Here is a 26027-nt window from a genome sequence, read left to right on the forward strand (position 1 = left end):
AAAAATTTCAAAATAAAAGCCTTGGGAATTTTTACATCATGTAATTGCTCTTTTTGGCTTTATGTGACTGGTTTATCCAAAAGCACTCTTACACATTGGATTAGTGTGGGCATTTAATATGAAGCTTACTGCAAATTTCAAAATAAAAGCCTCAAAATGCCCCTCTGGACAGTGCACGCCAGGCGGTGCAGTGATATCATTCTGCATTATCTGTTTATCGAGGTTAGGGAACTGCCTTGCGCAGCAAGCAGTTCATTAACTGATAACCTTTTAAAAATAAGCTATTTTCTATTTTCAGACTTATTAGCCATGTTTAGTATACTTAATGGAGTAAGTAAATGACAGTAAACATTCTAATGATACCCACATGCTACTGAAAGTATTTATGCTTACATTAGCATATTTGCTCATTTAGCTAATACACTTGACTTTATCATACTGAATGTTGCATGTCCAGCTTACTTAACATTCTTGTGATTCTCCATGCTATTGATTGATTACATTGCAGCTTTCTTTAGCATTGATGCTAATTCTTAGCATCCTGGCAGCTGAGTCCAAAACCGGGCACACTTTGGCAGGCCCCAGTTAAATTTCTTCAGGAATTTTCTTATTGGGGTTTGCCCATAATGCATAAGGAGAGTAGTGACTGACTTGCGCAAGTCAGTCACTGCCTCCATGCATTGCATGGCAGGCACCTATTGTTCTACACCCAATAGAATGTCTCTTTAAGTATTATTATTTATTATTCTTCCGTCACCCGAATGCGGCTCAGACTGGCCATGAGCCCACCCACAAAAGTGGTATCAAACGCGGCTCGATCCCGGAGGTGTGCTATTACTTCTGGTGGGATTTGGAGTTACCATGGCGACGTAAAAGCAAAAAACGACCCCAAAATCACTAACGAGCTCACCAGGTGAAATCTCGTCAAGGGGACGGCAACCTCTAAATCTTAAAATACCCTATTTTTGAGGATTTTCTGTGTCGCCATAACTTCATGTAGAAACGCCATTCAAACTTCATTTTGTAGATACGTCCGTGATCTCTTTTAAAGTGAAGACAGCACGTCAATATGTATTATGGTTTGTCCACAACTTCTTTCTAAGCGACCCAAAGTTTTGATTTTGGAAAAATCAGAGGTGAAGGTCGCCCGCTAGAGTGAGAGTCAGAGCGACATTTTGACCCCAAATCATTTTTTAACTCGCCTCACGCCACAAATATTGCATGATTGGTATCAAACTTGGTCATGACATTGATACGCTGCCTGCTCCGTCAAATGTTTTCAAAAATTATCTAGCGCTTACAGTTTTCTCCAGGTGCTTCAGAGCAAAGTCATGCCAGGGTAGCAGACAGATCTCACTGATTCACTTCCATGTATTTCTGAAAAATTACAGACCTTGGCACACACTTTTTTATCTCATCGCTGTTAATACTGTGAGTGAGGTAGAGATATGAATGGCGGGACTATGTGAGACGACAAATAGCCCTCTCATATGCTTCAAACGGTTTTCGAATATGTATTACGGTTCCTAACGGGAAACAGTTTTTGCAATGCTTTTTTAGTCAAACTGGCTGGCTCAAACAGAGAATTGTCTCCCCCTGGATGTCTCACTCACAGCTGGCAGAGAGGATTATTTACCATGGCAACGGAACACATGAGGCCAGAGCAGCTGATTTATGGGAGGACACTCTGGAATGAGCTGGCCTTTAGAACTACTTGTGTTTTGGGCATTTTATAACTGATTTTTACAAACCATTGTTACACACAGGATTAATGTGTCAATTTTAAATAAAGCTTAATGGAAATTTCCCAATAAAAGCCCCAATATCTCTGTCAGGTCAGTGCCTAGGTCTCTGCCTATATAATCTTTTCCTCTCAGGTTATGGCACTGGCTTGCAGCAAGCCAGTGCAATGGCATTAACCTTTGACCTAATGATAATAAATAGGACTATCAGAACACCATATCTGTAGTTCTAACTAACACTCAGTTAAAACAGAGCTTCCATTTAGAACTACTGGCTGTTTAGGCCAGTAAATAAGGAATTTAACCCAAACACTGTTAGGCATTGGATTAGTGTGAGCATTTAATATGAAGCTTATGTTTATATTTCAAAAGAAAAGCCTTCATATTGCCCTCAGGTTAATGCATCGCCTTAAGGGTATGAAATAAAATTATAATGCTTTATATTCTTCTCTCAGGTTAGAACTGCCTTGCGCAAGGCAGATCATTAAGACAAGACTTTTACCTTAAATAAACTATTAGCTATTTTACTTACTTATTAGTCATTTTAAATATACTGAATTGAGTAAATCAATTACAGAAAACATTCTAATGATACCCCACATGCTATTGGCAACACTTAGGTAAAGATATGTTTGGCCTGCTTTGATCAGAAAAACTAACTGCTTCAAACTATTAGGATTCCATCTCTCCCTGTGTTTCATTGTCATGACAGTTGAGCTGCTCTTTAGAACTACAAAGACTGAAGGTTAGAACTACAACATGGTGGAACTGTCAGTTACTACAGAGGAGGACTGAGCTGGCCTTTAGAACTACTTGTGTTTTGAGCATTATAGAAACGATTTAACACATTCACTGTTACACATGGGATGAGTTTGACCATTTCTTATGATGCTTACTGAAAATTTCAAAATAAAAGCCTTGGCAATTTTTACATCAAATATTTAGTAATTTTTGCTTGACGTGATTGGTTTATCCAAAGCACTCTTAGACACTGGATTAGTGTGGGCATTTAATATGAAGCTTACTGAAAATTTCAAAATAAAAGCCTCAATATGCCCCTCTGAATAGTGCACCGCCGCAGGCGGTGCAATGATATCATTCTGCATTATCTGGTTCTCTCAGGTTAGGGAGCTGCCTTGCGCAGCAAGGCAGTTCATTAGCATTAGCCATTTAGCTTAAATAAGCTATTACCTATTTTTCTTACTTATCTGCCATGTTTAGTATTCTGAAGGAATTAAGTAAATTACAGAGAACATTCTAATAATATCCCACATGCTACTGAGAGCATTCACGCTAACATTAGCATTTTTGCTCATTTTAGCTAATACACTTACTTTATCATACTGAATGGTGCATGTCCAGTTTACTGAACATTCTACTGATTCTATTGATTACATTGCAGCTTTTTTAGCATTGATGCAAATTTTTTAGCATCTGAATGCTGGGTCCAAACCGACGGGCACACTTTGGCAGGCCCCAGTTAAATTTCTTCAGGAATTTTCTAGTTATTCTTTAGTTCTTCTTCCGTCAACGAATGCGGCTCGCCGCTGAGCCCACCCACAAAAGTGGTATCAAAACGCATGCTCTCGATCCCGGAGGTGTTCTATTATTTTTGGTGGTATTTGTAGTTACCCTGCCGCCTTAAAAAGCAAAAAACGACCCCAAAATCACTAACGAGCTCACCAGGTGCAAGTCTCGTCGTCAAGGGGATGAGGCAAACCAGTAAATCCTGAAAATACCCTATTTTTGAGGATTTTCTGTGTCGTCATAACTTCATGTAGAAACGCCATTCAAACTTCATTTTGTAGATACGTCCGTAATCTCTTTTAAAGTGAAGACAGCACGTCAATATGTATTATGGTTTGTCCACAACTTCTTTCTAAGTTTACCCAAAGTTTTTGATTTTTGGAAAAATCAGAGGTGAAGGCCGCTCCGCTAGAGTGAGAGTCAGAGTGACATTTTGACCCCAAATCTTTTTTTAACTCGCCCTCACGCTCACAAATATTGCATGATTGGTATGAAACTTGGTCATGACATTGATACGCGTGCCTGCTCCGGTCAAATGTTTAAAAAAATTATCTAGCGCTTACAGTTTTCTCTCCAGGTGCTTCAGAGCAAAGTCATGCGCCAGGGTAGCAGACAGATCTCACTGATTCACTTCCATGTATTTCTGAAAAATTTCCGACCTTGGCACACACTTTTTTTATCTCATCGCTGTTAATACTGTGAGTGAGGTAGAGATATGAATGGCGGGACTATGTGAGACGACAAATAGCCCTCTCATATGCTTCAAACGGTTTTTGAATATGTATTACGGTTCCCGAACGGGAAACAGTTTTTTGCAATGCTTTTTTTAGTCAAACTGGCTGGCTCAAACAGAGAATTGTCTCCCCCTGGATGTCTCACTCACAGCTGGCAGAGAGGATTATTTACCATGGCAACGGAACCCAGAGCAGGGAGAGCTGCTGAAGACTACAAATACGCATCACTGTAGTTCGAACTACTAGTTCAGTTAAAACAGAGGAGGACTGAGCTGGCCTTTAGAAAAACTTGCTGCTATGGGCTGTATATAACTAATTTAACCCTGTCACTGTTACACATGGGATGAGTCTAGCCCTTTGAAATGAAGCTTACTGAAAATTTCAAAATAAAAGCCCTTGAAAATTTTTACATCAGGTTATTGCTTTTTTGAGCGTTATATGACTGATTTAATCCAATGTTACATGGGATAACTTTGACCCTTTCAAATGAAGCTTAACAAAAATTTCAAAATAAAAGCCTTGGGAATTTTTACATCATGTAATTGCTCTTTTTGGCTTTATGTGACTGGTTTATCCAAAGCACTCTTACACATTGGATTAGTGTGGGCATTTAATATGAAGCTTACTGCAAATTTCAAAATAAAAGCCTCAAAATGCCCCTCTGGACAGTGCACCGCCGGAGGCGGTGCAGTGTCTGCACAATTTCTGCACAAGGTGCAGTTTCTGCACAATTTTTTGTCTCATCACTGCAATTACTGTGAATGAGGTAAAAATATGAATTGCGGTACTATCGGAGAAGACAAATAGCCCTCTCATACGCTTCAAACGGTTTTCAAATATGTATTACGGTTCCTGAACGGCAAAGGTTTGTTAGTGCTTTTTCCATATTAATTGGCTGGGTGTCTCACAAAGATAGAATTTTTTTCCCCTCTTTCTGTCTCACACAGACATGACAGTTAGCAGCTGATCCATTACCATAGCAACGGAACACATGAGGCCAGAGCAGCTGATTTATGGGAGGACACTCTGGAATGAGCTGGCCTTTATAACTACTTGTGTTTTGGGCATTTTGTAACAGATTTTAACAAACCATTGTTACACAAAGTATTAGTGTGTAATTTTTAAATAAAGCTTAATGGACATTTCCCAATAAAATCCCCAATATCTCTGTCAGGTGAGTGCAGCTCTGCCTATATTATCTTTTCCTCTCAGGTTATGGCACTGGCTTGCGCAGCAAGCCAGTGCAATAACCTTTGACCTAATGATAATAAATAGGACTATCAGAACACCATATCTGTAGTTCTAACTAACACTCAGTTAAAACAGAGCTTCCATTTAGAACTACTGGCTGTTTAGGCCAGTAAATAAGGAATTTAACCCAAACACTGTTAGGCATTGGATTAGTGTGAGCATTTAATATGAAGCTTATGTTTATTTTTCAAAATAAAAGCCTTCATATTGCCCTCAGGTTAATGCATCGCCGTAAGGCGATGCAATAATATTAGAATGCTTTATATTCTTCTCTCAGGTTAGGGATCTGCCTTGCGCAGCAAGGCAGATCATTAAGATAAGACTTTTACCTTAAATAAACTATTAGCTATTTTTCTTACTTAGTCATTTTAAATATACTGAATGGAGTAAATCAATTACAGAAAACATTCTAATGATACCCCACATGCTATTGGCAACACTTAGGTAAAGATATGTTTGGCCTGCTTTGATCAGAAAAACTAACTGCTTAAAACTATTAGGATTCCATCTCTCCCTGTGTGTTTCATTCTCATGACAGTTGAGCTGCTCTTTAGAACTACAAAGACTGAAGGTTAGAACTACAACATGGTGGAACTGTCAGTTACAGAGGAGGACTGAGGTGGCCTTTAGAACTACTTGTGTTTTGAGCATTATAGAAACGATTCAACACAATCACTGTTACACATGGGATGAGTTTGGCCATTCCAATGAAGCTTAACACAAATTTCAAAATAAAAGCCTTGGCAATTTTTACATCATGTATTTGCTCTTTTTGGCTTTATGTGACTGGTTTATCCAAAGCACTCTTACACATTGTATTAGTGTGGGCATTTATAATGAATTTTTCTGCAAATTTCAAAATAAAAGCCTTAATATGATTTAGGGTCAGGGCACCGCCGCAGGCGGTGCAAAAATATGATTCTGCATTATCTGTTTCTCTCAGGTTAGGGAACTAAGGAACACAGACATGACAGTTAGCAGCTGATCCATTACCATAGCAACGGAACACATGAGGCCAGAGCAGCTGATTTATGGGAGGACACTCTGGAATGAGCTGGCCTTTATAACTACTTGTGTTTTGGGCATTTTATAACTGATTTTAACAAACCATTGTTACACACAGGATTAATGTGTAATTTTTAAATAAAGCTTAATGGAAATTTCCCAATAAAAGCCCCAATATCTCTGTCAGGAGTAGCAGCCGTGCAAGCGCTGCAAAAATCTCTGCCTATATTATCTTTTCCTCTCAGGTTATGGCACTGGCTTGCGCAGCAAGCCAGTGCAATGGCATTAACCTTTGACCTAATGATAATAAATAGGACTATCAGAACACCATATCTGTAGTTCTGACACTCAGTTAAAACAGAGCTTCCATTTAGAACTACTGGCTGTTTAGGCCAGTAAATAAGGAATTTAACCCAAACACTGTTGGATTAGTGTGGGCATTTAATATGAAGCTTATGTTTATATTTCAAAATAAAAGCCTTCATATTTCCCTCAGGTTAATGCATCGCCGTAAGGCGATGCAATAATATTAGAATGCTTTATATTCTTCTCTTAGGTTAGGGATCTGCCTTGCGCAGCAAGGCAGATCATTAAGATAAAACTTTTACCTTAAATAAACTATTAGCTATTTTACTTACTTATTAGTCATTTTAAATATACTGAATTGAGTAAGTCAATTACAGAAAACATTCTAATGATACCCCACATGCTATTGGCAACACTTAGGTAAAGATGTGTTTGGCCTGCTTTGATCAGAAAAACTAACTGCTTCAAACTATTAGGATTCCATCTCTCCCTGTATTTCATTCTCATGACAGTTGAGCTGCTCTTTAGAACTACAAAGACTGAAGGTTAGAACTACAACATGGTGGAACTGTCAGTTACTACAGAGGAGGACTGAGCTGGCCTTTAGAACTACTTGTGTTTTGAGCATTATAGAAACGATTTAACACATTCACTGTTACACATGGGATTAGTTTGACCATTTCTTATGATGCTTACTGAAAATTTCAAAATAAAAGCCTTGGCAATTTTTACATCATATATTTGCTCATTTTTGCTTGACGTGATTGGTTTATCCAAAGCACTCTTAGACACTGGATGAGTTTGACCATTTCTTATGATGCTTACTGAAAATTTCAAAATAAAAGCCTCAAAATGCCCCTCTGGACAGTGCACCGCCGCAGGCGGTTCAATGATATCATTCTGCATTATCTGGTTCTCTCAGGTTAGGGAGCTGCCTTGCGTAGCAAGGCAGTTCATTAGCATTAGCTTTTTAGCTTGAATAAGCTATTACCTATTTTTCTTACTTATCTGCCATGTTTAGTATACTGAAGGAATTAAGTAAATTACAGAGAACATTCTAATAATATCCCACATGCTACTGAGAGCATTCACGCCAACATTAGCATTTTTGCTCATTTTAGCTAATACACTTACTTTATCATACTGAATGGTGCATGTCCAGTTTACTTAACATTCTTGTGATTCTATTGATTACATTGCAGCTTTCTTTAGCATTGATGCTAATTCTTAGCATCAGAACGCTGGGTCCAAACCGACGGGCACACTTTGGCAGGCCCCAGTTAAATTTCTTCAGGAATTTTCTAGTATCTTTATTTATTTATTTTTCTTCCGCCACCGTTAATGCGGCTCGTACCGCTGCGAGCCCACCCACAAAAGTGGTATCAAAACGTGCGGCTCGATCCCGGGAGGGGAGCTATTACTTTTGGTGGGATTTGGAGTTACCATGGCGACGTAAAAAGCAAAAAACGACCCCAAAATCACTAACGAGCTCACCAGGTGCAAGTCTCGTCGTCAAGGGGACGAGGCAACCAGTAAATCCTGAAAATACCCTATTTTTGAGGATTTTCTGTGTCGTCATAACTTTATGTAGAAACGCCATTCAAACTTCATTTTGTAGATACGTCCGTGATCTCTTTTAAAGTGAAGACAGCACGTCAATATGTATTATGGTTTGTCCACAACTTCTTTCTAAGCGACCCAAAGTTTTTGATTTTTGGAAAAATCAGAGTGTGAAGGCCGCTCCGCTAGAGTGAGAGTCAGAGCGACATTTTGACCCCAAATCATTTTTTAACTCGCCCTCACGCTCACAAATATTGCATGATTGGTATCAAACTTGGTCATGACATTGATACGCGTGCCTGCTCCGGTCAAATGTTTTCAAAAATTATCTAGCGCTTACAGTTTTCTCTCCAGGTGCTTCAGAGCAAAGTCATGCGCCAGGGTAGCAGACAGATCTCACTGATTCACTTCCATGTATTTCTGAAAAATTTCAGACCTTGGCACACACTTTTTTTATCTCATCGCTGTTAATACTGTGAGTGAGGTAGAGATATGAATGGCGGGACTATGTGAGCGACAAATAGCCCTCTCATATGCTTCAAGCGGTTTTCGAATATGTATTACGGTTCCCGAGCACGGAAAGAGTTGTTTGCAATGCTTTTTTTAGTCAAACTGGCTGGCTCAAACAGAGAATGGTCTCCCCCTGGATGTCTCACTCACAGCTGGCAGAGGATTATTTACCATAGCAACGGAACCCAGAGCAGGGAGAGCTGCTTAGGACTACAAATACGCATCACTGTAGTTCGAACTAGTAGTTCAGTTAAAACAGAGGAGGACTGAGCTGGCCTTTAGAAAAACTTGCTGCTATGGGCTGTATATAACTAATTTAACCCTGTCACTGTTACACATGGGATGAGTCTAGCCCTTTGAAATGAAGCTTACTGAAAATTTCAAAATAAAAGCCCTTGAAAATTTTTACATCAGGTCATTGTTTTTTGAGCGTTATATGACTGATTTAATCCAATGACTGTTACACATGGGATGACTTTGACCCTTTCAAATGAAGCTTAACAAAAATTTCAAAATAAAAGCCTTATGTAATTGCTCTTTTTGGCTTTATGTGACTGGTTTATCCAAAGCACTCTTACACATTGGATTAGTGTGGGCATTTAATATGAAGCTTACTGCAAATTTCAAAATAAAAGCCTCAAAATGCCCCTCTGGACAGTGCACCGCCGGAGGCGGTGCAGTGATATCATTCTGCATTATCTGTTTATCCGAGGTTAGGGAACTGCCTTGCGCAGCAAGGCAGTTGATTAGCATTAGCCTTTTAGCTTAAATAAGCTATTTTCTATTTTTCAGACTTATTAGCCATGTTTAGTATACTTTATGGAGTAAGTAAATGACAGTAAACATTCTAATGATACCCCACATGCTACTGAAAGTATTTATGCTTACATTAGCATATTTGCTCATTTTAGCTAATGCACTTGCTTTATCATACTGAATGTTGCATGTCCAGCTTACTTAACATTCTTGTGATTCTCCACATGCTATTGATTACATTGCAGCTTTCTTTAGCATTGATGGTAATTCTTAGCATCAGAACGCTGGGTCCAAACCGACGGGCACACTTTGGCAGGCCCCAGTTAAATTTCTTCAGGAATTTTCTAGTTTAAACTAGAACTGTGGTTATTAAACTACATTATTCAGACATTGTCTATTCGTATTTTTTTAGCTGTACGTACTTCAACACAGGAGCTTGGCGGTTCCAGTACTTTGGATAATGTGTGTGTGTGTGTTTGGATAATGTGTGAATCATCTTACTCCATGCTTATAAGTTACATGACTCAATCAGATCCAAAACTCAACAGGAAAATAAGAATCCGATGCTGGTTTTTTCAGGTTTTCCTATTTGGAAAGAATTAAGAGTTGTGTAATTTTCTCCGTAGGTACACCTCAACTTGAGACAAAATGCAAAAATAATCCAGAAAATCACTTGGCATGATTTTTAAATAGTTGACTAGCATTTTATGTAGTGAAATAAGTATTTGATTGCCTAGCAACCAGCAAGAACCACAGTCCTGTTAGTCCAGCTTTAGGAAGCCTCTTCTATCTTCCACTCATTACCTGGAGCTGCACCTGTGTGAGATCATTACCTCACTTATTCCATACAATAAAATGTGTGATTTCTTTTTATTTTCTTCTTTTTTTTTGGAAGGGGGAATTATTATCATTTTTTTAGATTTTGTCTGTTACAGTTGAGGTGTACCTGCAGTGAGAATTGCAGACCTCTTCATTCTTTGTAAGTGGGGAAACTCAGCAGTGTATCAAATACTCCCCCACTGTATCTACCGGTACTTATTATTGGAGGTTTCCTACAGAGTCTGTAAAAAATATTGAATTCAAAGTATTTTCCTCAATCTCTAATAAATATGAAGAAGAAAATGTATTTTTAAACTTCTTTCTTTGCTGTATTTTGCTAGTTGGTGTGTCCGTCTGTCAGCTGACTTCTTTATCCACCTACTGTCAGTCCATTCTTCTTTACTGTTTGTTTATGTAATACCTGACCTCTTTACAAGTATCTGCTGTAAACTCTTAGTTCACTTTAGTATTTCTGACTTTTAAAATTGGTCAAAAATAGGCTGAGAGCTCTGGAAATATCTGCAGTTTACTCATGAAAAATGCATAGAAAGTTTGAGGTTTGGAGATATAACTGTTGTTTAATTTATCTATTTTATATAAAAAATTCTGTCTGTGTGAAGCCCTGAACAATACCGCTATTTTATTTGAAATACAATCCGACTTTTATAGCTTTATCCATGTATTAGTTTGTCTCGTTTTTCAGGTGAAACCTAAAAGTTACTGAAACAACCACAAGGAAAAGGAAACGGTTCAGCCAGGAGAGTTTCTGGTGTCACTGATGCCATCATCATGTGTAGGACATTTGAAAACTGCCACCTCTATAATTAGGTTCCTATAATCCCACTCTGCAGCCTTTTCAAAGATTCCCACTGTCAAGAGGTACTCAGAGCCAAGAGCTGCATTGTTCCATAATGTCAGCCGGTTGAAATGTCCTAACTGGTCATTATCTGCCCAGCAATTTATGGCTTTTAAGCCATCAGGAGGTTAAATGGATTCCCTTTTTCAGTGAAATATCCCCCAGATTGGGGGAAAAAAACCTGTGCTCCTCTCACATAATTAAGGTCACCCTGATGGACCCTTTGCTATTGCAACAGCTGCTTCAATAAAAGCCTTTTTTTTTCTTTCTCTCCATGGTCTTTTTTTCCATCTTTTCTTTCTCACTCCTGCACTAATCAAACAGGCAGAGCCGGTTGACGAGAGCTCAGTGAAGAAAATGATTCTGACCTTTGAGAAAAGGTCGTACAAAAACCAGGAGCTGAGGATAAAGTTTCCAGACAATCCAGAGAAGTAAGACCATCACCAAAGACGCATTTTGGTTCACTTCACTGTCAGACACTTTGTTTCTTTGCAAGTTAATGTGTAATATGATCTATTTGGACAGAATCAAAAGCGTCTGGCAGCACATTTTCCTTTTCTTTTTGATCAGGTTTATGGAGTCAGAGCTGGACCTGAACGACATCATCCAGGAAATGCATGTAATTGCGACAATGCCGGATCTCTACCACCTGCTGGTGGAGCTTAACGCTGTCCACTCGCTGCTGGGCCTCCTGAGCCATGAAAACACTGATATCCTTCTGAATAGCTATTGAAGAACACATCGGTGTTTATCGTCTTCCTCCCGGGTTGTTAAGCTCCATTGATTTCTGAAGAAAATTTGTCTGTCACAGTTACAGTCCCAGCTGTTATCTCTAAGCTTTGTACAAATCAGGATACAAGAGATTTACAGTATTTGCAATTTAATGAAATTCAACACATCATAATTAGGGCTACTGTTATTGATCTATTGACAGAATCTGGCAATTTTTCATGTAAGCACGTAAGCAAATTTTATACGAAACACATAGGAAAATACAGATAAAAATTTTTTTAAATAAAATAAACATGGCCAAAAATGCAATGACAGCATTCCTTTAGTGAATGCTTGATCATTTGTAGCAAGGGATGCATCCGCAACTAAAAAAATTAAACCAGACAAAGCATAAGAATGGAAGAAGCTATTTAAAAGAATGCTATATTTTATTTGATGTTTTCTGTTTGTTTAAAACAAGAGAGAGATGGCAGATAACAGGAAGGCTGAACAAAGTAAATCAGAGTTGTTCTGTTTTATCCTGTTGAGCTTTCAACCAGGTAATATTCTGGATTTGGAAATACTGGCAGCCTTTTGGAAAGTTCTTCATGCTAAAAATTCATATCAGAAAGAAAATACACATTGGGTTTGGTGGAACATCTTTCCTAAAATGCCAAAACTAGTTTAACATGTGACATCAAGTGATGTTCTCTTTTCTTAAAATAAAAACAATTAATGAATTGTAACACCAAAAAGCTTTGGGGGGGATAACCTTAATGTAATTCTTATTTCTTTTTGTTGAAGAGAGTAAAATCAATGCATCCCTAGTTTATGTAGTTATAAGATTTCTTATGCAGTCAAAGCATTACCAGGACAAACCTGTTTGTGAAGCAGAATTTGAGTGAAGCAGCTTCACTTTTGGCGAAAATCAAGACTAGCATACAATACAGGTGCAAACTCCTCATTCTAGCTGTCATGCAATGAAATGAAGGAGTGATGATTTCAGCTTGTGTTGCCGCTACCAGGCCTGAATACCAGGCAGCTGAAGCTAAAGTCATCCATATATGTGACACCGTCCAATCGACACCTAACGCCTGGCTAGAATATGATCTTGAAACAGAATAATAAGAACAAGTGGGTGTGTGGCTGTAAAGGAAAAGAGTCAAGACGCTGCTGTGGCCCAGTTCAAACCCAAACCAAAGACCAATTAAAATACTGATGGAGAAACCTTAATACATCAGAGATGTGATGAAGGAGTCAAACGTTCTTAAACACCTGAAAGACTTATAGAAGATGGACTCTTAAAGTTATTAGTTTGTAGATAAATAACCATGTAGTATTACTAGTGTTGCAAAATGCGTCTAATGGTAGTCTCCAGACATTTTTTTCTTTCTGAATTACTCGGAATCTCAAAATAAGTTGCAGTTGCAGTTTTGTCATTAATGGTTGAAAACATTTAACAAGAGAGACCAAAGGAAAAAAGAAAGAAACTGCACCACTTAAAGGGCATTAACATGTATTTCCAGACCATAAGCATAAAATAAATCCCAGTTTGCAACTGATTATCAGCAAAGAATAAATGACAGCAGCTGATAAACAGAAACGTAAACAAACAACAAAAAAAAAGAGTAATGCAGTATGGAGGCTAAAAGTAATAAAATATGCTGAGGAGCCAGAGCTCTAGCTTAGCAGCCATGTGGAAAATCCTCCGCCTTGTCATTGAAGACGGAGAATTAAACTTTTTCTCGGCTGCCGTTGTCACCATCGTCAGCTTCATCACCATAGCGATCCAAAACGTTCCTGTATTTTCTGTAGCATGGAAGAAATTTCTTTTATATTTTATTTTTTGGAAATATGCCACAACCCCAAGACGGAAAATTCAGCTACACAGATTGACTAAATATTTTTTGTTTTCCCCTAACCGCCACACGTGATTGGCTGTTTAACTATGTCTCTGGAAATCTTTAGTGTAGCGAGGAGAAATGATAGGGGTGTGCCTGGGGAAATGTGGAAATAATTCAGATCACACTCGGCACGCACTATTAAGGAAAACTGACATTAATAATACAATTTTGTTTCATATATATATATATATATGTAAAATAAGGCTATATATAAGTTCTAGAGGATTTTCCTCTCCATATCTCAGATTGGGGCATCGCTTTTTAACACTTCCTAAGCATTTCATTGTGTCAAGCAGGGATTTAGACCTGATCAATTGCTGCATTTATTGATTGACCATTTGAATCCTTTTGAAGTTTCCCAGATATGAAGCCTACATCGTTTCTCCTATTTGAAGGACAGCTTTAAATGTTAATTTCAGTGTAATCATTTTTATCTTCCCCATAAATGTAATGATGAAAATGTGCTGTAATAGTCTGTATTTTTCTAAACGTCAACCACATGTTGCCATAGCAGTGGTGGACCTGCTGCAAGAGCTGACGGATATCGACACGCTCCATGAGAGTGAGGAGGGAGCCGAAGTCCTCATTGACGCCCTGGTGAGTTCAAAATTGACATCAGTCTTTGTTATTGATTACTCGACTCTCAGTGGATCAATACTTAAGTTTCTGTGCTTTTGGATCCAAACTAGGCAGAGAAAAATGGATTACTTGGTCATCATTGGTTTATACAAAGAAGGACTTTTATTGGCTCTCATTGACATTAAAATGTTTTTTTTAGTTTCAACTTTTTGGTTCAAGTCTTAAGCTAGTTTTTATTTATAACTTTATGATGTTTTAATATGGCTCTAGTCTCTTTTTTTTTTTTTTTTTAACAATAAAGCAGTATTTTTAGCTCTTACTGCTTATTTTACTTCAGTCTTCTGTGAACGAAGCAGATACCCCCTTAATAAGAGCATCAATATTGTTGATATCCCATTATGTTTTCACACAAAGGTCAAACTGCAATAATGTTCAGTTCTACCTGTTAACGGAGGAAGGACGTGATGGGTGGCCCAGCAGCTTTTCATCTAATATTCTCTGTCTTGTTTGTTACTGCGGGGACTGACCCTTTATCTCTGTTGGCTCACAGGTCTGAGCTGTGAGGTTGAACACTTTTCTTTTGCAGGTATTATGTTAGCTCTGAGTTACTGGAGTTTGCAGACGCAGATGTAGGTCATTCTCTGACTTCAGTGTCTTCTTCTCTTTTGTAAAGCTTCTTGTAGCACCAGCACATGTTCTTTCTCTTTTTTTAAAATCAATACATGTCTGTGATGTGTAACTTTAAAAGAGTCTATGCTAATCTCAGTGATCCAGAAAAGATCTACATTGAAGAGTTATTTGACATTCTCTTTGAAAGCAGCTTTTATGTTCTTGTTACAGTCTAAAAATAAATACCATTGCCTTTCATGGTGGATGTGAAAATTATATTTTGACTAAGATTTTGATGTATGCAGGTGTGGATTCTAAAGCCAGTGTCACTCAGTTTGATATTTGCCTTGTCTTTGTCTTTTAGTTACTAACTTTTCAGCATAATTTCTCTGTGCATCTGATTTGCATTTGGAATATGATTTCCATCTGGGCAATACTGCCAAAGATTTTTTTTTCTTCTTTTTTTTTTTTTGCTACATGTCCAAAAACTTGACTTGAGTGTTGAAACCAAGGGGTGGAAATTTGCTCCCACCACTGAACAAATGCGGATAAAATTATGAAGTGGCGTGTAAATTTGAGCAACACACTGTGGCAGGTTGACAATTTGAACAGGAAAAAAAAGCTTCATTCAGTTTGAACTTCTGTCCAGGGTGCAATATGCATATTGTGTACAGTTAAATTTAAACAGTAATAATTTTGGAAAAGAAATATCCTTTTAGGATATCAAGTTATTTACCTTTAATAACATTAAGTTATTATAGGTAAATACAGTACAGTATTTACCTTTAATACGGTAAATACTTATTAATGGTACACTTTTAATAGTAAAAGTGTAGCCTTACGTACAGTAATGGTACACATTCTGCACTAAACAAATTTTTCGAAGATCATAAAATTATTATTATAGTTGCTCTAAGTTCTGGTGTTTGTACTGACATGTGACTGCTGCTTAAATGAGGGCACTTGGTCTATTGGTCATGTCATTATTTTCTGCTGACTTTCTGGTTGTCTATCAGAACCAGGGTTCTAATTCATTTGGGTTTTCCAATATAGTTTAGTTTTATTTTGTTGGGAGTTTTTGTCTAATTCTGTCGGTTTTAATGAGCTTTTAGTGTGTTTTTGCTAGCTTTTATTGGTCATTAGTTCGATATTGTTTAATTTGAGGTTTTATTAGTTACAATAGTAGTTTTAGTTTTAGATGTTATTATGTATATAAAAATTGGGTAATGAATACTTTACAGAAGATAACGTTGAGAAAAAAAATTATTCAGTTATTTTTTAACAGCCAGCTGACTGGTGTTTGTGTTTTCTCCCAACTTCTGTTGGGAGAAAACACTAGTGTTACTAGTTACAGACTAGTGTTAGCGTCGCCAGGAGGATTGTGGAGTCCATAATTTCCTGACAGTTGACTTAATCTGTCTGTGTGGACGGGATAAAATCAGTTTCACATTAGTTTGAAAGGCTACAAAATAAATTCATTAACATAAAAGAAAGGAAGTTATTTCTCTAATTTCTATGTTTTAGTTTGTTTTATAAATGCACAGTATAGTTCTAGTAGTTAGTTGTAGTTTTTCCCTACTTTCTATTTCTTTCAGTTAACAAAAATGTTTGCACAATTTCAGTTTTTATTTTGTTTTCTCTGTGCTGAATGTTTTGTTCAATTAACTAATCTTGATCGAACATAATAACTAATGATGAGACAGTAGATCAACATTTCTAGCTGAAAACATTTTGTGTGACTAAATTGGTTTCTTCATACCGTTGGGTGAGACAGGAGCTCAGTTTGCTTTGCCAGCCTCTCCAGGTGGAGGTATAATATAAATGCAGTCCATTTACTGCCCAACGGAGCGCCCACAACCTCACTGTTCTTTACAGCTTCTTTGAAGGGATGCTGTTTGAGGGCAGTGAGGTTGGTTGGTTGATTCCATTTGTCTCCTCTGTGCTGCTGTAGTGCCTACAGCTGCGATGTCTTTGCTGCCAGAAGGCCAGGTGTTGCCCTTGATAAGATAAATCAAAATGATTCAGGGCGGTCTCTGTGGCGTATAAATCTGCTTTGGCTGTCCATCTTCTTTCAGCTGTAATATTACTTTTATTCCACCTGCTGGCAATCCACAATCTTTGTTTGGTTATAAGTATCCAATCTCAACTTGACTGATATCACTCGCTTCCTGTCACAGCTGCCCTGAGAATGTCCAAATGTCCTCCTGCCAACCCCTCAACCTTAAAATGCAAAATCTTTGCTATTTAGCGATGCACTGAGATACAGCGGCTCTGTACTTTTCCTGTGTTTCTGGTGGTATTATCTTTTTGCGAACCACCTCTTGCCTAAACATGAACTGCCGCTATAGTAAGTAAGCGGTGTGTATATCAATACCACCTGGTGTACAGACACTGTGACTGTGGACAGCCAGTGCTCCCCTGACTTGGAGTATATGACTCTGAAATGCAGACCCTTCTATCTACTTAGAAAGTTCACTACAATAATGATCACTGTTGTTTACATTCCATCCTCTGCCAATGCAAGTATGGCTTTGAGTACACTGTATAACAGCATTAATAACCAATAGAGCTGCTATCCAGATGCAGTTTTCATTATTGCTGGAGATTTTAATCATGTCAACTTATAGGTAGTGCTCCCCAAATTCCATTAACATGTAAAGTGCGCTACCAGAGGACTCAGTACTTTGGATAAGATCTACTCTAATATCAAATTGGGTCATAGACCCAAACAGTTACCACATCTGATGCAGTCTGACCACATGTCACTGTTTTTGATATCTGCATATACCCCGCTGAGGAAATCTGATCATACCACCATAAGAACCATCATAAGCTGGCCTTTCTGCAGCTGAAGGATTGTTTTGAAAGAGCAAACTGGGACTTTTGAGAACATACAGACCTGGAATTAATGACTTACAGCGGTCTTTGTTACATCAAGACCTGGTCTGGGACGTAAACACAGCAGAACTGGTAAAGAAAGCGCAGCAGAGACTCCTGAGAGTCCTCAGGAGGAACAATATTTCTCACAAACCGCTGGTGTCCTTCCATCGATGCTCTATTGAAAGCATCATCTGCTATTGTCTCTGTGTGTGGTTCCCCAGCTGCACAGCAACACAGAGGATCTCTCTACAGAGAATCGTAAAATCTGTCTTGAAGACTGTCGAAAAACTCTGCCTTCTTTAGAAGAAGGCAGAGTTTTACCAGAGGAGTCTTTATTTTAAATTAAGGGGCATCCAAGAAAATTCATAAATAATTTTGAAATTACAGTCATACGAAATGAATAACAAATCAAACTTAATTCAGAATAATATTCTTTGCTACATTTACACTTTGTTCTATAGAAACAACTTGATTTTTCTTTTTGAAAGAGATCAATAATTAAATTTTTTATTTAGTTTTTTTTTTTTACATAAAAATAATTAGCAGAGCAGTCTACGTAATTAAAAACTAAAGTGTAACAAAGGAACAGACACTCGAGCAGATTGGTATTTAAGCAGAATTTAAGTGTGAATGCCATGATTTGTATTTTAAAAAGAGGACTGATAAACACTCACTTCCAAATATTGTAAATTGGAGCAGCAATTCAGTTACTGAGGTGCTAAACTAGACTTTAACCCAATCCGACCCGACGGATTAGCTCTAACCATAGGCCCCGAGCCCGAGGTAAGCCCAGTATATTATTTCATTTCCGATTTTACTGCTTTCGTGTTTTGACCATCGTTTAAGTAAGCGAGCTTCATCTTGTCGCTTGTTGGAATGGCAACGTGAGAAAAGGTCAAATCATCTGGAATGTGTGATTGATGGGAGTGGATGCAGTGCACTGTGGCTGCTACAGCCTGATTCACTTCTGCACCCTACTTTGTGTCTTTATTTCTTCAACAGGTTAAACTATCTAGTCCATTATTTACACTATGATAAATAGAGTAACTTTCTGTTAATTGTGCATTCTGTTTTGGTTTTCTCGGTGCTGAAAACAGTCTTATCATACACACAGAGGCCTGAACCCGATCTGGGCCATAAATCTAAACTCTATGCTGAACCTCCATTAAAGCCTGATGTGCCGCTTTCACACCATTCCCTCAAATACAAACGACTTCCACCTTTGTATTCACATGCAGCTGGAGCTGTTTTTTTTTTTTTTAGATCTATAATTCTTGGAAGAGTCGCCGTAACTTCTTAAACTAGAGATGTTCACAAAATAACACTTCTGTTTCAGATGTAAGTTATGAACGTGATGAGATCCATGAACCATTGAGCACACGAGAATAGTCTTTCCATCTGAGCAGAATATTTTGTCTAGCTATCGCAATAGCAGCATTCATGAAACTTTTCTAAATTATGCCTTTTTATATCTACACAGAAATAAGATTCTGGTTTATGACCTGTAAAAATTACATCTGCAAAATCTGTATTTAGATTTTTTTATTTCCTTTCTGTCATATTGCTGTTTTGCTGTAAAAACATTTTGTGTGCAGCTAGAGGGTCAGGTGGTGGCCTTGCTGGTGCAGAATATGGAGCGGCTTGATGAACAAGTGAAAGAAGAGGCTGATGGCATCTACAACACGCTTGGTAAGAAAACATTCTCCACTGTAAACAAGCAACTTTTGTCATCTTATAATGTAGCGACAAATGTAGAAATTGCTGCAATTCCCAATTCATTGTCTCCAGAGAGCAATTATTTCAGCAGCAGGACATCAGAAACAATCAGAAAAGCTTCAAGCATTTTTAAACATTGTGTTGTGTTCAGAACATTACAGAGTTTTGCAGTACATTGTCAATGTAAAGACATGAAAGTGCAACAAATACAGAAAACAAAACAAAAAAATCCTTAATTAAAAAGAGTTAAGACAATGAGTTAATAACAAGGATTTAATAAGTTATTGAAATATAGTTTAACAATACCATATCCCACAAGATTTCTACCATTGTTAATGTAAAGCGCTTTGCTTGGTCAGTGTGACTTGAACAGCGCTTTATGGAATATGTCCAAATTACTGACAAAATTCAAAACATTTTATTACATAAAGAATTTCTGAGCGACAGCAGCTTCAATAGCAAAACTAACGGGTTAGGATTCGCTTGGCATCCATCATATTATTCAGATTGGCTCTTATTTATCAGATGTGAGTGTGCCAATCTGAACATGAGTGTGGGATATGATGAAGTCCTGCAGTCTCTGTGTATCAAAGGGTATGTCAGTGTGGAACTCCAGCTTTACCTGAGATTTATTATCCCATACTAATGTAAAATACTGTTTAATAGCTTATATTTGCTGAACATGTTTACTGAGGTTCATGTTGGATTACTGATTTTTCTTTTCTTTATTTTTTTAGTTTACTTTAAAAATTACACAGACTGGTTGCACAAACATTGATAATGTTTTGAGCAGAATTGCAAAGATGAAAAATGTAACGCATTTTAACAGAGCTTGTCCAGTTGCTGCAGTGATTCTGTTTTATTCATCATAACATATTTTATTTACATTCTAGATGTTTTTCCTGTGTTCAGCCTACACTGTTTGACTCAGTATTTGAGCTCAGAATATATTTTGCACAGCACTGCAGTGGTGTACTCTCTCTCTCTCTTCCTGCACTACAGTTTTTGCACATTAGCTGGCCTTTTTGTTTCCATGGAGATTCTGTGTTGCCTTTTTGGGTTTTGCCTTGGTACTCCACCCTGCACTTGTTTGCTGTTTTCTTGTAAAATAAGAAATCTCCACACAGTAATAGTTATCTCTTTAAAATACTTGATAGCTCCTTGGACATTGTCATACTCCTGCATTGTTCCTTATGCTTAGCTATTGCCTTTCCTCAATCATCATCTTTTTAACCTTTTCTACTGAAATGAATTACATTTTGAAGTTTTAAATAATTGTAATTGATTTCATATGTGACATTCACATGAGAAGGATAAAAGCTGTTTAGATGATATGTGGTGATTTTAGATTTCAAACCTGAAAGGCAGATATATCTGTGAGAAATCTGGGGCATTCACTGCACCGCGCAAGTTCTGCAGTGACTCCAGTTTCTTTACTGAATAATGGATAAAAATAGCTTGCTTGAATATGCTGAACAATTGATAGGTCTGACCTTGTTTAATACAGAACCGCTAGAAAGAGTTGTGTCTTTAAGCAGGTGCCGTTTGAGGCTTGGGGAGAGGGCTGACAGGAAGCCCTCGTGGATTTCCTTTTCACTGTCACACAGCAGGGTTACACAAACCTGATTGGTATTCTTGAGGTTTAGCAGCATGTCCCCCTGCTGATAACTGGTCTAAACATTAAAAAACGTTTTTGCTTTCAAACGTTAGGGTTGGAAAAAGAGAATATTGTAAAAATATGATTGACTAAATGAACATTTGGAATTAGGACTTCACAGTTTCTCATTGTTGAAATCTCTCTCCACAATCCAGTGTGAGTTCCTGTCGGTCCTAAAAGGCAACATTCTTCTTACAACAAAGTCTAAGCCATGAAACTGAGAGAACTGCCTAAAGCTTGTAGGAATGTGTGGATATTTTGACCTAATTCTGATTCTCTCACCTGTTGATACCAATTTTACGTAATTGGTATTGATTATGTAAAATTAGGTGAATTGGGAGCCGTAACTAACAGGAACCAAAATAGGTTTTTGTCAGGGTGATATTTATATGTTCTCAGCACTGGAACCTTTGCTGCATGTCTTCCCTCCTTCTCTCTCTACACATTTACTGTTTAAATGTGTAGAGAGAGACACATTTAGACAGTAAATCTGCTGCAAGTGAAGGCCTCCTGTGCCAGATAAAAATTTGAAAAAAACCAAAGTCTTCCTGCAGTTAGTTGTCCTTTATTTCAGAGGCAGGGTCACACTGTATGTGTGAGCAGTCGGTGCAAAACTACCTTTTCTACTAATTTCAAACAACAAAAAGGTACTTGGATATGGTGTGTTCTTGGGGCTGGGCAATATAGTTTAAAATAAAAATATTTATTTTATATGTTTTTTCAAACCGCACTTGATTTCTGATTTGAATCATCTTTCTTTTGGTTTCTTCTGTAAAAAAAGACAATTACAAATGATAGAAAATATTTTTATAAAGTAGCTTTTATTTCAGTTGTCCCTTCTGTGAGTTGATGGATGGATGAAAGGATGCACGAATATTTGTAGTACGAGCAAGTATGAGTATATAGTTATAATATTGAAATAATAAATATATTATTATTTCAAAGTTCTTTTAATGAGAAAAATCTTTAAAATTTAAAAATTACTATTTCATTCTTGTATTACTCCGACTTTGTCATATGACTTTATTCTCGTATTACTACAAGAATAAATATAGGCTTTATTTTTATAAAGCCTATATTTTGTATTAAACTATATTTATTAGTGTTGACCTGAATCCAAAGTCCAAATTCATAAGAGTCGTAAAACATGTTTGTCAAACAAGATGGCGGCCCTGGGGATGCTGACATCAATCTGAACTATGAAAATCCAAGGAGTTCATCGAAGAAAATAGAAATCCAGATTTTCCAACAATTAAATCTCCCCAAAAATTTGATTAATCAGTAAAATTGGTGAAATCTGTCGCACAGATTATGTGATTTGTAACAAACTATTACGACAAGGATTTTAACAAATATGTAAAAAAACAAAAGTTATATACTGCAGCTTTAAGGAGGGATTACTGGTGATCTTTTAGTGACTGGTTGCTTTAAATGAAGAGTCTTGAATACGGACCAATCTAAGGACTGTAATTCTGCGTCCTGAGGTTCAGGTTTTGGAAAACCTGTGCAAATCCCTTAACAATAACTAAATTCAGATGACCAGTAGGGACAGTGTAGGACCTCGTGGTCAAATTAGCTGCTCTTTTCTCAATACTTCTGCAGTGTGTATTTTTCTTTAATCTCCTAAAAGACATTCATTTGGTTCATTCGATAGCATTAAAAGCGAGGACAGTAGGAGACTGTAAAAGTCCTGGCCTCTGCGTTTAGCCTCACATGGATCTGACTTTCTGCCCCTCAGCTGTTTTTGTGTTGAATGAGTCCGTTGAGATGATTTCTCTCTCTTTGTTGCCAGATTAAGGCCGTGTGTCAGAAGGGCTGTTTTGGTGTGTGTGTGTGTGTGTTTGTGGCATTCATCGTGGGAGCAACACTCGCTCATCCTCTGAAGTTGTGTGTATACGTATGTGTGTGTATAAAAGAGAGAGAGAGAGAGTTATCAAGGGAGCTCTCCAAGCTTGAATAAGCCTTTTGTCTGCCTTGGCTGCTTTCTGTTCTGGGCCTGCTTTCCTCCAGGATGCTGTCTGCTCTGTTTGAATCCCTGATAAAGGGCCTTGGTCTTCCTCCCTCTGCACCCCTGTGCTCTATCTTCTCCTCTGTTGTTATTTCTCCATCATTTCTCTATCATCTGCAGCCCATCTCTCCAGATGTTGCTGTTTTTTTCCCCCGTATTGCCAGGCTGCTCTTCACTCAGGTCTAGCATCCCTCTCTTTCTTATCTCTCATCTTTGACTTGTCCACCATCCTGTTTTCCTCCACTTTGCTCTTCTGTTCATTTCTTTCTTTGTTTTCTCCATTCTTCCATCGCCGTCTCTCTCTCTGTCTCTCTCTCTCCCAGCATCCATTTGGTCTGATGAAGGGATGAAATACAGAGACAGGCCTTTGGAAGCAAAGAATTATAAGATAATTTGGGGAAAAAGCACAGAGAGAAAAATCAGATTTGATGTAGATTAGTCACACCCGACTGATACCCGATCCGCTTAATAAGATCAGGTTTGATCTGGAATTTCAGATTGTGGTTTCCATCCATCAGTTCTCTGGAAGCCCTTTTTGTTAACAGGCTGCAGCCTGAACTGTGAACATCAGGTAAAAATATCTCACAGTGCACAAAAAACTATTTACACTTCTATTTCCAAACCAATCTCACGTGTGCTGTCTTTTTTTTTATTATTATCATTATTATTATTGTTTGTACTACAGCTGTCAACTTCAACACATGCCATTAATCTGAAAATTCTAAAGCATTACAGATTAATTGAACTACTTATTCCTGTGGAGGTTTACCTCATTCACAGCAGCTCGTTTTGGACTTGACACAAGAATCAATGAACAACAGCAGAAGATGAAATTTTTCTGCGACAGCAGAGGGCAACAAAAGTTGAGCATTTAAAACTTTCTTGTGTTGCCTTGCTAGCCCTGTGTGTACGTCTGCGTGTATGAACTCAAAGTTTCACATACAGGAATTACGCCGGCTAGATGAGGACAGCAGACTTTTGCCTCATCGATTAAATTCATAGGAAATGAACGAAGAGGGACATCTTTACATTAATTAATTTTTTTAATAAAATGGCTTCCTGAATATACAAACCTAGAAAACTGGGAATCTTCAGACATGTTTGGTTAAAGAGAATAAAACATTTTCTTAAACTTTTTTTGAAAATATGGCGTTTTTTTTAATATGGGCAGTTAACCAGGGCAGCATCAGAAAGGAGTGGGGCACTCAAGACCTAGAAAATAAAGTATATCTTGTCTCAGATGTCCCCTGAGCACATTTGCTTCTAGCTGTATGAATGTGTTGTGGTATAAGTTTCCCTAGCTACTGTTGAGTACTGAGAGATCACATCACCTGCTTTCTGCTACAAATAAAAACAAAACAAGCAAAAAAAATAAACAGATAATAGCTTGTGTTTTAATTGGTTGGAGTTTGACACAAGGCGGAGCTTTCCCAGTGCAACAACTACAAGTTAGGCATAGTGATTAATTGTGATTACTCACGGAGCCAGAGTGTGATTAATCTGATAAATTTTTTTTCAATTGATTGATAGCACTAATTTATATGAAATTTAAGTTTAAATCCCACTGTTTCACAGCATTAACAGTACAATTTAAACCTAAGTGTGTATTATAATGCCAAAGGTACTCACTCATACCTCCAGATTATTGAATTCATCCACAGCAACATGTGCAGAAAATTCAGCACTCTAAACTGTTTCTATAGACATTCCTGACACACGTCTGCAGAGTTCAGAGTAGAGCCGAAGCAATTAATTGTGATGAATCTGTTATTGAAATAATCAACTAATTTGGTAATAGATTATTAAACTTGAGCACTCAAACTCAAAAAGAAGACAATTTGGTGAAAGAACACACTCAGAGCAGAAATTAAGTCAAAACTGTGCATAAATGTATACATTTTGCATTTATGATAAAAAAAAAAATACTGTTGTATGTTTTACCCAAAACTCCTGAAGTGGCAGTTCTAGCTTCAGCTGGTTCAAATTCTGTAAAACAATCTCCTATTAAGTGCCCTTTGCTTTCCAGTTATTTAGTAGTTCTGATGATGGAAAGAGGAAATTTATCAGATTGGGTAAACACTCGGGATCAGAACCTTCTGGTTCTTAGATGCACTCACTGCTTCATTTCATCCAGATTTATCCTGAAAAAACTGTAAAGCCATTTTTTTGGCAGACATAATGCTCCATGACTTATGTATTTATTTATTTATTTAATTTTATTTTTCAATCTCTGCAGCTATTACTGAAAACATGGCAGAGTTCAGACCTGGGCTGTGCACTGAAGCTGCTCAGCAGGGACTCATGCAGTGGCTGCTGAAGAGAATCAAGGTAAGAACTTGATGCTCTCACACCACTCGACTGTTTGGACAGCCTACGTAGGAAAAACTTTCCCATCCAGTCTGTACTTTACTAAAATGTAGTAAGGTACCTTGTTTTATATTAGACATAGAGCTGCACTATCACTATGCAATACTAGTGTGCACCATTATCACAATGGGAATGTACTGCTTGACACAGGATTTGACAAGAGATAGCTCTCTGTGTATTGACTATGTATGATTCTAGCTGGCAGAAATGCCCATATCTGAGCTATAATTTTAGAAAAATGGAAGTTAATCAATATTTTCAGCAATAGCATCGTAATTTCATATTTTCCTGATATGATGTACACCCTTGCTTAGAAACTTACCTAACAAACATAGAACTTCATTGTAAATTCACTTTTCAGTTTGTTTTTATCTTTCAAATTTTTGATCATCATAAATTTCTTCTTCATTTGCTGCTTTTTAGCTTTTTTGTGCCTTTAGTCTGTATTTAGTTTTATATGATTGTTTGGCAGTCACTAGATGTAGGTGAAGACATCACTATGGTAACCATGAGAAGTGAAGATCCCTTAT

General features: G+C 37.5%; 1 protein-coding gene across 1 annotated transcript in view; it reads left to right on the plus strand.

Annotated features, from left to right (window-relative positions):
- Positions 1 to 26027, plus strand: part of ctnnbl1 (catenin, beta like 1) — a 95193-nt gene that overhangs the window by 22205 nt on the left and 46961 nt on the right. Inside the window, exons 3-7 of the mRNA XM_044120359.1 lie at positions 11391 to 11497; positions 11637 to 11776; positions 14181 to 14278; positions 19345 to 19438; positions 25367 to 25458. Coding sequence (XP_043976294.1) covers positions 11391 to 11497; positions 11637 to 11776; positions 14181 to 14278; positions 19345 to 19438; positions 25367 to 25458 — 531 coding nt within the window. The remainder of the gene's footprint in view (positions 1 to 11390; positions 11498 to 11636; positions 11777 to 14180; positions 14279 to 19344; positions 19439 to 25366; positions 25459 to 26027) is intronic.

Source organism: Gambusia affinis, linkage group LG01 (genome assembly GCF_019740435.1).
Source record: "Gambusia affinis linkage group LG01, SWU_Gaff_1.0, whole genome shotgun sequence".
Lineage (NCBI taxonomy): Eukaryota > Metazoa > Chordata > Actinopteri > Cyprinodontiformes > Poeciliidae > Gambusia > Gambusia affinis.